Below are 13,853 nucleotides of genomic sequence, written 5' to 3'. Positions count from 1 at the left end.
AGAGATCAGTAAAGAAACAAATGCAAGGTCTGAATTAATTAATCACTAATTCTGGAAATGATTAGAGGTATGAAATATAATTTCTGTAATGAAAAAGAAAACATAAAAGTGAGCTTTTAAAGAAGCAAAAGGAACCAAAAGAAAAAAAATACAAACCTATATACCAATCACTGGAAAAAACCTTCTGGCTTCTTTCTTAACCACTCTTATTCAAAAGCAGAAGGAAGCCAGACTAGAGTTTCAGCTCCACTGATGTTCATCTAAAAAAGGATAAAACACCCGTGGTTCAAATGAATTAAGAGAACCTACATTTATTGAATACTTACTTTTGTAGTATGTGAGATTCTGATATACATATCGTTTTAAAATAAACATATTATTTAAGATCTTGTGGGAATTTTGTAGCCCTTCAGTAAGACCTGCTGGAGACAAGGTGAATTAGGTCTCTAATTCACAGCCCTAGAGGAACTGCAGTCTTCCCATCTATAAATGGGTATAAGTCTACCTTAGAGGGTTTTTGTGAGGCTAAAAGGGATAATAGATGTAAAGCAGTGATCCCAATACCCAGTATGTAATTAGAACTTAATTTAAAGCGTGCACACCCACTTTCTACACACTCAACAAACATACACACATGCATGCAATGCATACACCCGTATATAATATACATACCTATGACTGACTGTGTGCACACAACATATATACATGCACACACATCACACACACACACGCACACATGCATGCAATGCACAACACGACATACATACATATGCCTATACACACAGTGTAACACACATACATGCATACACATTACATACACACATGCATGCATGTGCATACATATACTCAACATATGTACACACACACACACACATTTAGTTCTTGTTCCTTGTCTTGTGGGCCATCACTATTTATGAAAATAAACACAGATTTAAAATATTCTGCTTTAACTTTAACAAACTGTTAAACTTGTTATTAAATTTGTTTAAATCAAAATGTTAACACAGTTTCCTTGCTGATAATATTTTGTTAAAATTATTCATGTTTTCCCTGTATTTAATTTTGTTGGGTAGATTCTGCCTTTGGCCAAATGGACAAAAAGGTTGAAGTTGGTCTGTTACCCACCCCCTTCTGCTTTTTCAGCCACCTCTTCTCTTCTCTTGGGGATCTTACTTCCTTTTTGCTGCCACCCACTCCTGGTCCGAACAGAGAGAAGACCAGTAATTGACAGACAGACCCTGAGAGGCTGTCCTTGGTCAACTGATACCAGTGAAGACGCTGGCTGCTAATGACCTAAACTGTTTTCTGCCTGTCCCTGGTCCTCTGCATGTGACCAGAGGGCTTCCAAAGCCCTCAAAGAACAGAGGAGTGGCTTCTGTGAAGTGGAGGCCCAGGGGCGGCCTCTGGTGGATTTGAGAGCAGTCGAGTAGGGAGAAGGGCCACTGCCTGGAGTTTCTTTTTTTTTTTTTTTAATATTTTTTTTGTTTTAATTAATTTTTTTTATTTATTTACTTTTGGCTGCATTGGGTCTTCGTTGCTGCGCGTGGGCTTTCTGTAGTTGCAGTGAGCGGGGGCTACTCTTCGTTGCAGTGCAGGGGCTTCTCACTGCGGTGGCTTCTCTTGTGGAGCACGGGATCCAGGCACGTGGGCTTCAGTAGTTGTGGCTCGCGGGCTCAGTAGTTGCGGCTCGCGGGCTCTAGAGCGCAAGCTCAGTAGTTGTGGTGCATGGGCTTAGCTGCTCCGCGGCATGTGGGATCTTCCCGGACCAGGGCTCGAACCCGTGTCCCCTGCATTGGCAGGCGGATTCTTAACCACTGTGCCACCAGGGAAGCCCCCTGCCTGGAGTTTCTTAAACTGCCTGGTGTGGGCTGTGACCCTTGCCTCCCGCTCGTGGGGCCCATTCTGATTTTTAGGACATGTATTATTGGGCATTCTTTTCATTTTTGAATGAAGTAGTCAATTAGCTGTTAGTTTCTGAGATACCTTCTTTTGCATATTGTACCTAATGAAAATGGTACTAGGAAGCCATACTGTTTAATTGCAAAAAAAAAAAAAAAAGTAAATTAGCATTTAAAACACTATGTTAAAAATGTTAATTTAATTAAGTAACATTAAGTTTTCCTTGAAGTAACACTTTTTTTTCCTGGGTGGTAACAAAATCTTTGAAATGTGACAATTGAGAGGCAGAGGCTCTCACCATACGCATACATTGAATCTTGGGACTTCAGCACATTTACTTTTCATTTAAAAGAGTAATGTATTTGTGGTTTCAAATCTTAAATGCAAATGTCATATGAAGGTTCAACTTATCACTGTGTGTCTCTATGAACGGAAGAAAAGCCATTCAAAGATATATCTTTTAATAATAGATGATTTCTAAGTATGTCCACGATGAGAAAAGAATCCATCAGGAGTTAGTGCAAGGCCTGTGTACTTTTCCTTTCATGCAGTTTCTGAGTGGTGGATACACTCCTAGTTGGAGGCCGGCGTGGAGACCAGCTTGCTGCCTAAAGATAGGGGATCTGTTCGCCTTAGTGATATCCCTCACCAGCTCGCCCCGGCAGGCAGTGCCAGCGCTGGACAGAGCCTGGAGCTGCTGGCCACTGGGCAGCATGTGGGCCTGGCATTTATACTTGTCTTGGAAGGAAGGAAGGAAGGAAGGAAGGAAGGAAGGAAGGAAGGAAGGAAGGAAGGAAGGGATAGCTCCTCTAGGTCAGCTTTTTCCAAAGTGTTTTCCAAAGAGCACCGACTCTAAAGTTCCTGTGAGTGAGCAGGTTGGGAAGGTGTGGTTCGTCAGCAAGGGTCTGAGCCGTGGTAATAAACGGTGACATAAATATCCAAGAAGAGGATGCAGGTGGTAGCGCTGCCCAATCCTACTCAACCCCAGAGCAATCTTTCCCCTGCTCTTCCTCTCTCCCTCTCTCCCGCTGTTCTTTGTACCCAGAGCATCTCCCGGGAACTCACTTTTAAGTGCTGATCTAAATTCCAATGATCTAAGTTGCTGGATGCTGGAATCCCCGGTGAAGCCACAGTTCTCACACACAAATGTGCATTAGAGTAACCCGGAGACGGTGTGAAAGGAGATGGTCCATGATCACAGCGGACATGCACAGGACTCCAGAGCTTACCTCACCCCCAACTTTACTGATGACTCAGAAGACACAGGCAAGCATAGGCACGGGGTGACATCGCTTTCCTGGAGGGGCCCCGAACCATCAGATACAGCTTACTGAACATGGGTTTTGGTTTCAGATCAGTACGAAGTGTTATGAGCAGTACATGTGAAAACACTGCTCCCAGGGCTTCGCAGGTTTTACCCGCTCACCGCACAGCTGGAGGCTGCCTCTTTCCCGTGCCCCGCACCCTCCCATGGACCGGGCTCCAGCGGCCCCCATGCTCCACATCCAGGCACAAGGGTGTTGTCTGCCTCACAGCTTCTCCGTCAGGGACTCCACAGGCAAATGCACTTAGCATGGTTCCAAGGAGGCCGGTCAAGGTTAGTCCTGCCCCCGTGTCTCCAGCTGGAAGGGAGAGTTGCACCTGCTTCAACCCTTTCCTCACCAAACAGCTCATCACCAGAGACTCTGATTCAGCAGGTCTGACCCACCTCACACCCAACTCGTGTTCTGTAAGGACTCACCACTCTGCCTGCCAGAGAGTTTGCCATCCCCCAAGGCAGCTCGTGCCATTCTTACTAAACGGTTCAAATGTTCTTTCTAATGTTCAGTCAAACCTGTGGATACCGTCTCCACTCACTGGGCACATTCTTACCCTGTGCGGGGACGTGTAAGCCTAGACCCTCTTTCAAATGACAACCTTGCGGGTAGTTGATGACCTCATTCCTACCTGGCCCTCCCTCCTTTCAGGTGGAACATCTCCAGTTCTGACACATGGGGGTCTCTCTTCACCATTTTTTTTGCTGCACCATAGCCGCTTGGCTTCAGTTGATTCCAGCTGGCCATTTTTTCCGTAGCTCAACTCAAAATTACTATGTAAGTCTGATCAGCGTAGACTTGATGAAACTATGGCGTACCTCATTCTAAGCCTTGCAATAATTTGGCCTAAAAATAAAACATCCATTAGTTTTAACAGGCTACATTTATTGAGCATTATTTTAGTTTTCTATTGCTTCCATAACAAATTACCACACATATATTTAACTCTCAGTTCATTAGAGAAGGTACGAAATATCTATTTTAAAAATGTCTTAATATCACAATTTTTGTAACAGAAAGTCCGCAGATTCTTTCTCCAAAAAGCTGACTATTGCTGCTCAAGATTTGAGGTAATTTACTTGAGGAAAAAAAAAAGGTTCTTTCCACGTTGTGGTGCCCCAGATGCCAATCTGTCACCAACACAATTTCCTCCAAACAACTCACATGATTTTTGTAAGGAAAATGGTGGTCTGGGGCAGGGTGAATTATTTCCAGTGACTGCGAGTGCCTCGCACACGTGTCAACCTGATAGCAGTCCGTTTTGAGAACGCTGATCCTCAACCACAATAGCATTAGGTTTGTCGTCATCCAGATTTCTATATTGTTGACACCCAACAGTTATGTAACACGATCCCTGAAAGATGCAGAACTTACAAATTTGGGTTATTGTGATTTATTCTGCCATTCTAATCAGAAATAAGAGTAAATCAAAGGAAATTAAAATAATGTCTCAGGAATAGACATAATTCAGACCAAACTTCTAAGGTCTCTGCTTTGGAGTGCACCCCCCGGCAGCATGGCCTGAATATCCGGTTTCTTGCGGTGCCAGCTTAGACCCTCCTGCCGACATTCATGACAAAGCCTTTCCTGACCCTGGCCTTCTCCTTACCGGAGGGAACCCCTTGTTTTTCTGTACACCCCACTATTGTTGCTAGTATTGTGCAGTTTTATAATGATTTGTTTATCTGGCAGCTTCTTGAAGCTGGAGCTTATGTTCAATGCATCTTTGCATCCTCTGTGTCTCTCCTCAGTAGATACTCATAAACATTGGTTGAACTGAATTCAATTTGAATTCAGGAAACATCATCTACCACAGTGTGGTTAAAAAATATCTCCCCTAAGTGGGGTTCCAGCTGGGCCTTACCGCATTTTAACTAGGCTGCCATTCCCACCGTTGCCAACCCCACCTCCATACGGTATGAAGGCCTGACACCCCAGCACCCCGCAGCTGCGTCTCACCAGCACCCGTGTCGCCTCCCCAGGTCTGGACTCCGTCTGGGCTCGGTCCCTGCACGGCTCCCCAGCAGCGCGGTCTCCACGGCAGCCCTGTGTCCCCGCTTCCGCGGCATCCCCTCCTGCTCTGCTCCCAGCCCCCTTCCCACGCACCTGTACCCCGCCCCTCCCTCAGTCTGTACCTTTTCCTCCTTCTGGAGTCCTTGAAAGTCCTTCTTCCCACGCACCTTCCACAACCTGCTCAGTCCCGCGTAAGGACAAGCCCCCCGCATCAGCGCATTTGTGTGAAGCTGTGTGCATGTTATTTTTATTAGCGTTTTGAGGCATAATTTATAATAATAAATGTCACCAATTTGAAGTACACCCTTCAGTGGGTTTTGACAACAGTCACCATCCTGACAGGGAGCATCTCCAGCACCACGAAAAGTCCCCGAGCCTGGTCCAGCCGGTCTCTTCTTCCTATCCCTCACCCACGGCAATCACCGACTTGGTTTCTGCCACTATTGTTTTGCCTTCTCTAGAATTTCATATAAATGGAATAATGCAGTGCATGGGTCTTATATGTTTGACGTCTTTACCCAGAAAAATGCTTTTGTAATTCACACGTGTGGAGCGGGCATCAGCAACCACTTTTCATCTTCCGACTGCGTTCTAGCGCGTGGATGGGGTGCAATTTACACACCTGTTCCCCAGCTGATGGGCACTGGGGTTCTTTCCAGTTTGGGGCTGTTAAGAATAAACCTTTGAGTACAAGTCTTTCATTTTCATTCTCCCGGGTGAACACACAGGGGTCACTTGTGGTTCACGTGGTAAGTGTGTGTTTAACTTAAGAGAGACTTTGACTTGTTTTCTCAGAGCGGGTCTCTGTGCCGCATCCCCACCACTTTGGTGAGAACACGAAGCTCCACATCTTCTTCCACCGTCTTGTTTGCCTTTCGGATTTTAGCCAGTCTGGTGAGCATGAAACGACTTCTTATTGCAGTTTTAATTTGCATTTTCCTAATAATTAATGACATGGAGTGCCTTTTCTTGTGCTTATAAATACATCTATGTATTTTCTTTGGTGAATCGACTGAAAATTTTTGCCTGATTCTTCTTGAGTTGTTTGTCTTCTTGACATTGAGTTGTAAGAATGCTTTGAATATGCTGGCTACAATGATCAGATATAAATATACAATTTTTTCCCCATTCAATTGTCTTTTTCATTTTCTGAAGCCTTTCGAAGGGCAGAAGTTTTAAATTCTGATCAGTTACAATTTATCAATTTTATAACAGTTCATGCCTTGAGCAATTTATACAAGAAATCTCTTTCATTCCCAAGGGCGTGAAGATTTTCTCCTATGTTTTCTTCTAGATGTTTTATGGTTTTAACTCTCACATACAGATCTATAACCTATTCTGAATTATTTTTTTGCCTATGGTATGATATAAGGCGTATGGATCAACTTTTATACATGAATATCCAGTTGTTCTGGCACCATTTACTGAAAAGACTGTTTTTCCCACTGAATTACCTTGGTAGTTTAGTTAAAAATCTGTATTTATTCTGTTCTATTGATTTATGAATCTATCCTCTTGCCAATACCACACTGTCATAATTGCTGTAGCTTCATAGTAAGTCTTGAAATCAGGTATTGTGAGTCCTACAATTTTGTTCTCTTTTTCAAAGTTGTTTTGGCTATTCTAAATCCCTTGAATTTCTTAATAAACTTTAGATTTACCTTGTCAATTTCTACAAAAACCCTTGCCACAATTTTGATTTGGGTTTTGTTGTATCTGTAGATCAGTTTGGAGAGAACTGATATTTTAACAATATTGAATTGTTTAATCTACATATGACATATCTTTCCATTAATTTAGATTATTTAATTTCTCTCAGCAACGTTTTGTAGTTTTCAGGATATGTATACATTTTGGTGGATGTATTCGTAAGTATTTCATTTCGTGTTTTCTGATGCTATTATGATTTTTTTTTCAGTTTCAATTTCCAAATGTTGCTGGGGCATAGAATTACAATTGATTTGTGTCCATCATCGGTGTCCAGTCTGATGTTAATCTTAATCAGTGTATTTTTTTTTTTTTTTCTGCACCGTGAGGCATGTGGGATCTTAGTTCCCCAACCAGGGATCGAACCCGTGCCCCCTGCAGTGGAAGTGTGGATTCTTAACCACTGGACTACCAGGGAAGTCCCCCAATCAATGTATTTTCATTTTACGTATTATGTATTTCACCTATAGGATCTTTCTTTAGGTCTTTTTATATCTTTCATGACACTCCTCATCATGTTTATGCCTTCCTCTACCTTCTTGATCATATGGAGTATATTTACAGTAGCTGTTGGAGCATCTTTTTCTGCTAATTCTATCATCTCTGTCATTTTTCTGTTTCTTTGTGTAGATCATGGGTCACACTTTTCTGTTGCTTTAAATGTCTGTGCTTTAGTCAGTTTGAGCTACTATAACAAATTACCACAAATTGTTGTTTGTTGCTGAAACAACAAACATTTTATTTCTCACGTTCTAGGGGTTGGGGAATCCAGGATCAAGGCCCCAGAGGATCCAGGTCTGATGAAAGCTTGCTTCCTGATCTGCAGTCTTCTCACTGTGTCCCCACAAGGTGCAGAGCAGAGAGAGGAAGCAAGCCCTGTCGTGTCTCTTCTTGTAAGGGCACGAATCCCATCATGGGGGGAGGCCCCATCTCCACCTGCCATCACACTGGGGATTCAGCTTCAGCATACAAATTTTGGGGAGCTGCAAACATTCAATCTACCATGGTCTGGAAGTTTTTGTTTGGGGGCCTGACATTATGAATTTTACATGTTGAAGGCTGAATTTTGTTTATGTCTTTAAATAATTTTGGGCTTTATTCTGGAATGTAGCTGTATTATTGGAATCAGATGGACCATTTGAGACTTCCTCTCAGGCTTCGCTCTGGACGGCAGGTCCAGAGCAGCATTTAGGTCAAATTATTTTAACCCCGTTACTCCTAGAATGGCACCCTTCTGAGGATGCTCCCAGGGCCCTGGGATGTGGAAGGTCATGGTTGCCACTGATGCCGAAACCCCGCCTCTCTTTACTGCTGCCGAATAGAAATGCGGAGACAGAGTTTTGGGTGAAGTAGAAAAGAGTAGCTTTTATTGCTTTGCCAGGCAAAGGGGGCCACAGCAGGCTAGTGCCCTCAAGATGTGCCCTCCCTTGAGAGTAGGAAAGGCTCTTACAGTCTAGGGGCGGGAAATCGGGCAGCAGACAAGGGTGCAAGTGGCACATTCTTCTTGACTTCAGGAAAGTTTCAAAACCATCAAAGCTGGCGTCAGGTGGTCCCAGGATGGGCTCTGGTGGTCCTTGAGGCTATCGTGCCATGACCTTCTTTCTGGAATGAAGAAGGCTCACAAAGGGAGGGGTTGTTAGGGAGTGTTTTCTCCAAGAAGTAAACACCAGGTGCATAGTTCAGTTCTAACCAGAAAACAATCATTTTCAAACAGCAATTAAGCAAGAAGAAAAAGAAAAAAAAAAAAAAGGTCTGTGGGAGAGAGTGGCCGGATGGGCTAAAAGAATAAAGTTTAACATGATGGAGGCTATCAACTAATTTCTGTTGCAACAGCGATCTGGCCGTGGGAGAGCTAATTCCAGCCTGGGAGAGCTCCGCGAACCCCGCTGCCCATCCTTTCTGGTGGCTCTTCCCCCAGTCGTGTGTCACTTCCTCTTAGGGACACCACTCTGCTGGTCTCCTCATTTTTCTGTGTGTAGGGCCTCCTCTCTCAGCCGCCCGGCCTCCCTGAATTCTGGTCCCTGTCTCCTCCACTCCACAAGAGGGCCATTCTCTGGGTTACCCCCTGCTCTGCACTTGGGAACTGCTCCCCTTGACAGCTGGGGGCTTCGCAGAGCTCAGACCATTGCCCACTTCACTGGTCTCCTGTCGGGGACCATAGTCCTGTGATGTCTGTCATCTAATGTCTGAAAACTGTGATTTAATGCATTTTATAGGCTTTTTTGGTTGTTTAATGCGGTAAGGTGCATTTGGTCTCTGTTAATCCATCATGGCTGGAAGCACAAGTCTTGAGTTTTGATTGATACGTTTAATCTGATAATCTGATCCACGTGTCTACTTCCTCAACATGCTTTTACAGCACAGAAGCTCTGTATTATGCGTCTTCTGCATGCTCTGAAGTGCCCGTTAGAACTCTACACTTGCAGGCAATTGCAAAAGTGCAGAGGGGAGCCCAGCCTCCCTGCAGTCCTGTGTCCAGAGCAGGGACCGGAGCGGCAGCAAAGACTCAGTCTCCAGGCATCAGGGAAGGAGTGGGTTCAGGCCACCTGATCTGTGTTTGGGAAGCAACAACAGGAGAATCAAATGATACCAGAAGTATGTTCAGAAAATCCTTCAGGGTGACCTCTGTGATCTACCGAATCCTTCCCCCAGATGTCAGTGTTGACTCTGGAGGTGGGGACTGGCTTGGCGCAGGTAGATGGGTTATGGGACACATTCCTCCTTCTTGTCTGAGCCTCTGAGGCCCGCATTCCTGTTGTTCCTCCGTCTTCTTGACCTTGCTGGGCCACATGGCAAGGGGGGAGCTAAAGGAGGAGAGTGAATGCGCATTTCACAGGAGTATCAGGATTCCAGGACAGGGATTTTGTCGGGGGTGGGGCTGGGTAATAAAGCAGGAGGATGAACAACACCAAGTAAAGAAGGACGAGCGAGTATGGGAAGAGCAAAGAATCCTTCTCTCCTTCCGGTTCGCTTCAAGTGCTGGATTTCAGAGTCCTGCGCGCCGAGACTCCAGCTCCATCCTTCCTTAGTCTCCTGGTGACTTTCTTGAGCCTGGACCCCGTGTCACCCCTCTTGGCATTCCCAGCATGTCACATGCTCCATCAAGGTTGTTTGGTAGTAGTCAGGCTGACCCGGCCAGGCTGGTCACACCGTTTCACAAACATGCAGCGCTCAGTATGCCTTTTCAGCCAGAGCGGTCACCTGCAGGTGACCTGTTCTCCAAGGACCCAGAGTGGGCCTGTCCACAGAGCCTTCCCTAACCACGCCAACCTGCACCTTCCTTCCCAAACTCTGGTTTCTGAGGGTTATGATGTGCTTGCCCCAGCAGATTGGTGGTTGTTAGCTAGACTGACCATTGGACATATCTGTGGCTTTTCAGGATTATATATATAAGACCATAAATATACACCCAGCCTTTAATATTAGATGTAATAATATCGGGCGAGGACTATGAATTACAAGTATCCTAGCGACATCTACACTTCGATAGATTTTGTTCAGTGCAATCTTGTGAATGTAATTAATTTGAATTTTGCAGAAGATTTTTCTGCAGATCAAATCTGTGGTTCTGCTGATATCACCCTTTTTTATGCTCTAGATCAGGGATCGGCACATCGCAGCCCATGGCACCATGTCTGGTCCGCCCACCCATTTGTGTAGTTGTCTGTAGCTGCTTTCACGCTGTACCCGCAGATTTGAGTAGCTGTGTCGGAGACTATATGACCTGAAGATCCTAAAATATGTGCCACCTTGCCTTTTACAGAAAGAGGTTGCTGACACCAGCTCTAAATGAATATTTCTGTGTAAAATAGTATGCTGTGCACTGTCTGTGTTGAAATGGGAAGAAACCCGTTTCCTTAATTCTCTGGCTCTCTGAGAATTCTTAACTGTAATGCATTTCGCTTTCGTTCCCCCTTAGATTCACTTCTCTCCTGTTCTCTCCGCTGTGAGCCAGAGGACTTGAAAGTCCACTCCCCTTCCATTCCAGGCCCGGACTTTCTGCCCAGGTCAAGCACCACCATGAGCGTGGTGAGCAGCTTTTTTATTTTGGTTGGGAGTATAATTTCGGTCAATTGTGCTCCTTGAAAACTACACTACTGCTAACTCTGTCTTTGTTCACTTTCCAGGAACCCATGAATTCCACCAACATCTACGACGCAAATGAGGATTATTTTGGGTTGGCTAATAGTTCAGATTATTCACTCGATGTTGATAGCTTTCTGTGTTCCTTGCAAGAGGTCAGAAAGTTCTCTGGGCTATTTGTGCCACTCGCTTACTCCTTGATATGTGTCTCTGGCCTCCTGGGCAATATTTTGGTGGTGGTCACCTTTGCTTTTTATAAGAAAGCCAAGTCTATGACAGACGTTTATCTCTTGAACATGGCCGTCGCAGACATACTCTTTGTCCTTACCCTCCCGTTCTGGGCAGTCAACCATGCTACTGGCGAGTGGATTTTCAGCAACGTCATGTGCAAACTGACCCGGGGCATCTACGCCATCAACTTCAACTGCGGGATGCTGCTCCTGACCTGCATCAGCCTGGACCGCTACATCGCCATCGTGCAGGCCACCAAGTCCTTCCGGCTCCGGTCCAGAACCTTGGCTCACCACAAAGTGATCTGTTTGGTCGTGTGGGTGGTGTCGATCCTCATCTCCAGCTCGACCTTCATGTTCAACCAGAAATACAAGCTACAAGGCAGCGACGTCTGCGAGCCCAGGTACCACACCGTCTCCGAGCCAATCCGCTGGAAGCTGCTGGTGCTGGGACTTCAGCTCCTCTTCGGCTTCTTCATCCCGCTGGTGTTTATGATATTTTGCTACATGTTTATCGTCAAGACCTTAATTCAAGCTCAGAATTCTAAAAGGCACAGAGCCATCCGTGTGATCATAGCCGTGGTCGTTGTCTTCCTGGCTTGCCAGATCCCGCATAACATGGTGCTTCTTGTGACCGCCGTCAACCTGGGCAGGACGGACCGCTCATGCAGCAGCGAGAGGCTGCTGGGCTACACCAGGAACGTCACCGAGGTCCTGGCTTTCCTGCACTGCTGCCTCAACCCGGTGCTCTATGCCTTCGTCGGTCAGAAGTTTAGAAGCTACTTTCTGAAGATCATGAAGGACCTGTGGTGTGTGAGGAGGAGGCAGAAGTCGCCGGGCTTCTCCTGCTCCCGGCTGCACTCGGACAACTTCATCTCCCGGCAGAACAGCGAGACCGCGGACAATGACAACCCGTCCTCCTTCACCATGTGACGCCCCCCGGGCTCGGCGCGGACGGGCGACCAGACAGGACAGAAATGCACGGGGAATGTGGACGTGAAGCAGAAGCGAGCGGGTCTTTCCTGCAGGATCAGGGTGGCCCGTGCTCGGGGTGCTGGCAGGCACTCATGGGCAGCGTCCCCCAAACTCACTCGACGGGGGGCTCTGTGCCCCGGTCCCTGACGGCTGGCGTTCTGCAAAGCAGGCTTCGGGAAATGCTGGATGAAAACGAACTGCTGACAAACGTGAGCTCTTTCAGGAATATTCACGGAGCAGCCCTAGACCACGATGTCTTCTGGTCATCGCAAAACATCCCATGGCTTAAAAAACCAAAATGGAAAAAACAAACGAAAGCCCTCGTGTAACTCATTTTAGGCAAAAGGTTAAACATTTTTCCATCGCGATGGTTACTGTTGGTAATCGTAATAGCAAAATGGGCTGGCGTGAGCTTTATCTCATTTCCCTGTGAAAAAGTGTGAGCTTTTTCTCATTTCTCAAGCATGAGCTCATAAAAAAGCAGAAGAAAAGCAAGCTCAGAGACAGAAGAGGTGGCTGCATAAGTACTAGTGACACTTGTCACGGTGGATAAGGCAGTTGAGGTTGTAACAGGCCGTCAGGAAGTGTAAGTTTGCTTCATTTCCCTCTGTTATTGGAAATTCTCCTCTAAAAATCCATTAGACTGCATTCATTTAGCATACAGAAGGGGCTTAATAATTACTTGTTTAACAAAATGTAATAAAATTGGAGCTTATAGTGCAGTTTAAAGAGTTAGTCGTTTAAATTTTTTTTTTTTAATAAATAGAGTACTTTTTAAAAAAGAACCAGGAGACTTTACTGAGACAATAATGAAAGAACTTTTGTTCATTTCCATCATGGAGTTGAAGAAAGATGTGTGGAGAGGGCTCTGGTCGTGACGAGCTTCAGATTAGCTTCTCAGAGAGCTTGGATCACGTTGGCTTCTGCTGCAGTAAAGTGGTTTTACCTAAAGTCTGAGCTTAACTATGGAACCAGTTTTTAACAAATCTCTTTGACTGCGTCAAAAGTTCATAGAACTCAAGTTTTGAAAGTGCTTTGTAAATATATGAACCTAAGTGGAAAAGCATCAACACATCTTACAAAAACAAAAAAAAAGGAATTCCCTGGCGGTCCAGTGGTTAGGACTCCGTGCTTTCACTGCTGAGGGCCCAGATTCGATCCCTGGTCGGGGAACTAAGATCCCACAAGCCTTGAGGTGTGGCCAAACAAAACAAAACAAACAAACAAAAAACCAAAAAACCCCACAAATGCGTATTAGAAAAGTCCTGACATGAACTGCAAAGATACTGATGTGTTTGTTTTTAATGTGTTATTTGAAACTTTCTCTTGTTCTTACAAGCTTCAGCTACATCTCTACATGAAATTCAATATGATCTCTTAAGATCCAAAGCCTGTATTTTTAAACCATGGTTTCGGCTTTGCAAAATAAAACTGTTCTGTGGGTGAAGTAGGAATTGTCTTCCAGTCTCAGGGCTCCGACTGGGAGACCCTGGTGTTCAGGGGTCCCACGCCCTTCAAATCTGTTAGCGTGTGACTTCAGAAATCAAAGCAGAGGAGACGTTACTCAGATGCTGTTTTCGGTTTGACCAGAGCACTGATGAGATCTGTGAAAGTGTGTTTCAAAACAGGC

At 45.2% G+C, this 13,853-nt stretch overlaps 1 protein-coding gene across 22 annotated transcripts in view; it reads left to right on the top strand.

The window, feature by feature from the left end:
- CCR6 (C-C motif chemokine receptor 6) overlaps positions 1-13,499 on the top strand; it is an 80,963-nt gene extending 67,464 nt beyond the window's left edge. For 20 of the 22 annotated variants that reach the window (XM_082475618.1, XM_082475619.1, XM_082475628.1 and 17 more), the window contains 3 exons: positions 6,024-6,122; positions 10,855-10,964; positions 11,063-13,499. In XM_082475618.1, coding sequence (XP_082331744.1) covers positions 6,024-6,122; positions 10,855-10,964; positions 11,063-12,181 — 1,328 coding nt within the window. In that variant the 3' untranslated portion in view covers positions 12,182-13,499. Of the gene's footprint in view, positions 1-2,944; positions 3,497-6,023 lie in introns of all 22 variants that reach the window. The other 2 variants (XM_082475625.1, XM_082475626.1) reach the window with 2 other exon arrangements.
- Positions 13,500-13,853: the final 354 nt, after the last annotated feature.

The sequence above is a fragment of the Balaenoptera physalus genome (genome assembly GCF_965194825.1).
Source record: "Balaenoptera physalus genome assembly, chromosome: 9".
Taxonomy (NCBI): Eukaryota; Metazoa; Chordata; class Mammalia; order Artiodactyla; family Balaenopteridae; genus Balaenoptera; species Balaenoptera physalus.
The sequence above is the reverse complement of the archived record's forward strand: the minus strand, read 5'-3'. Positions and strand labels throughout refer to the sequence as shown.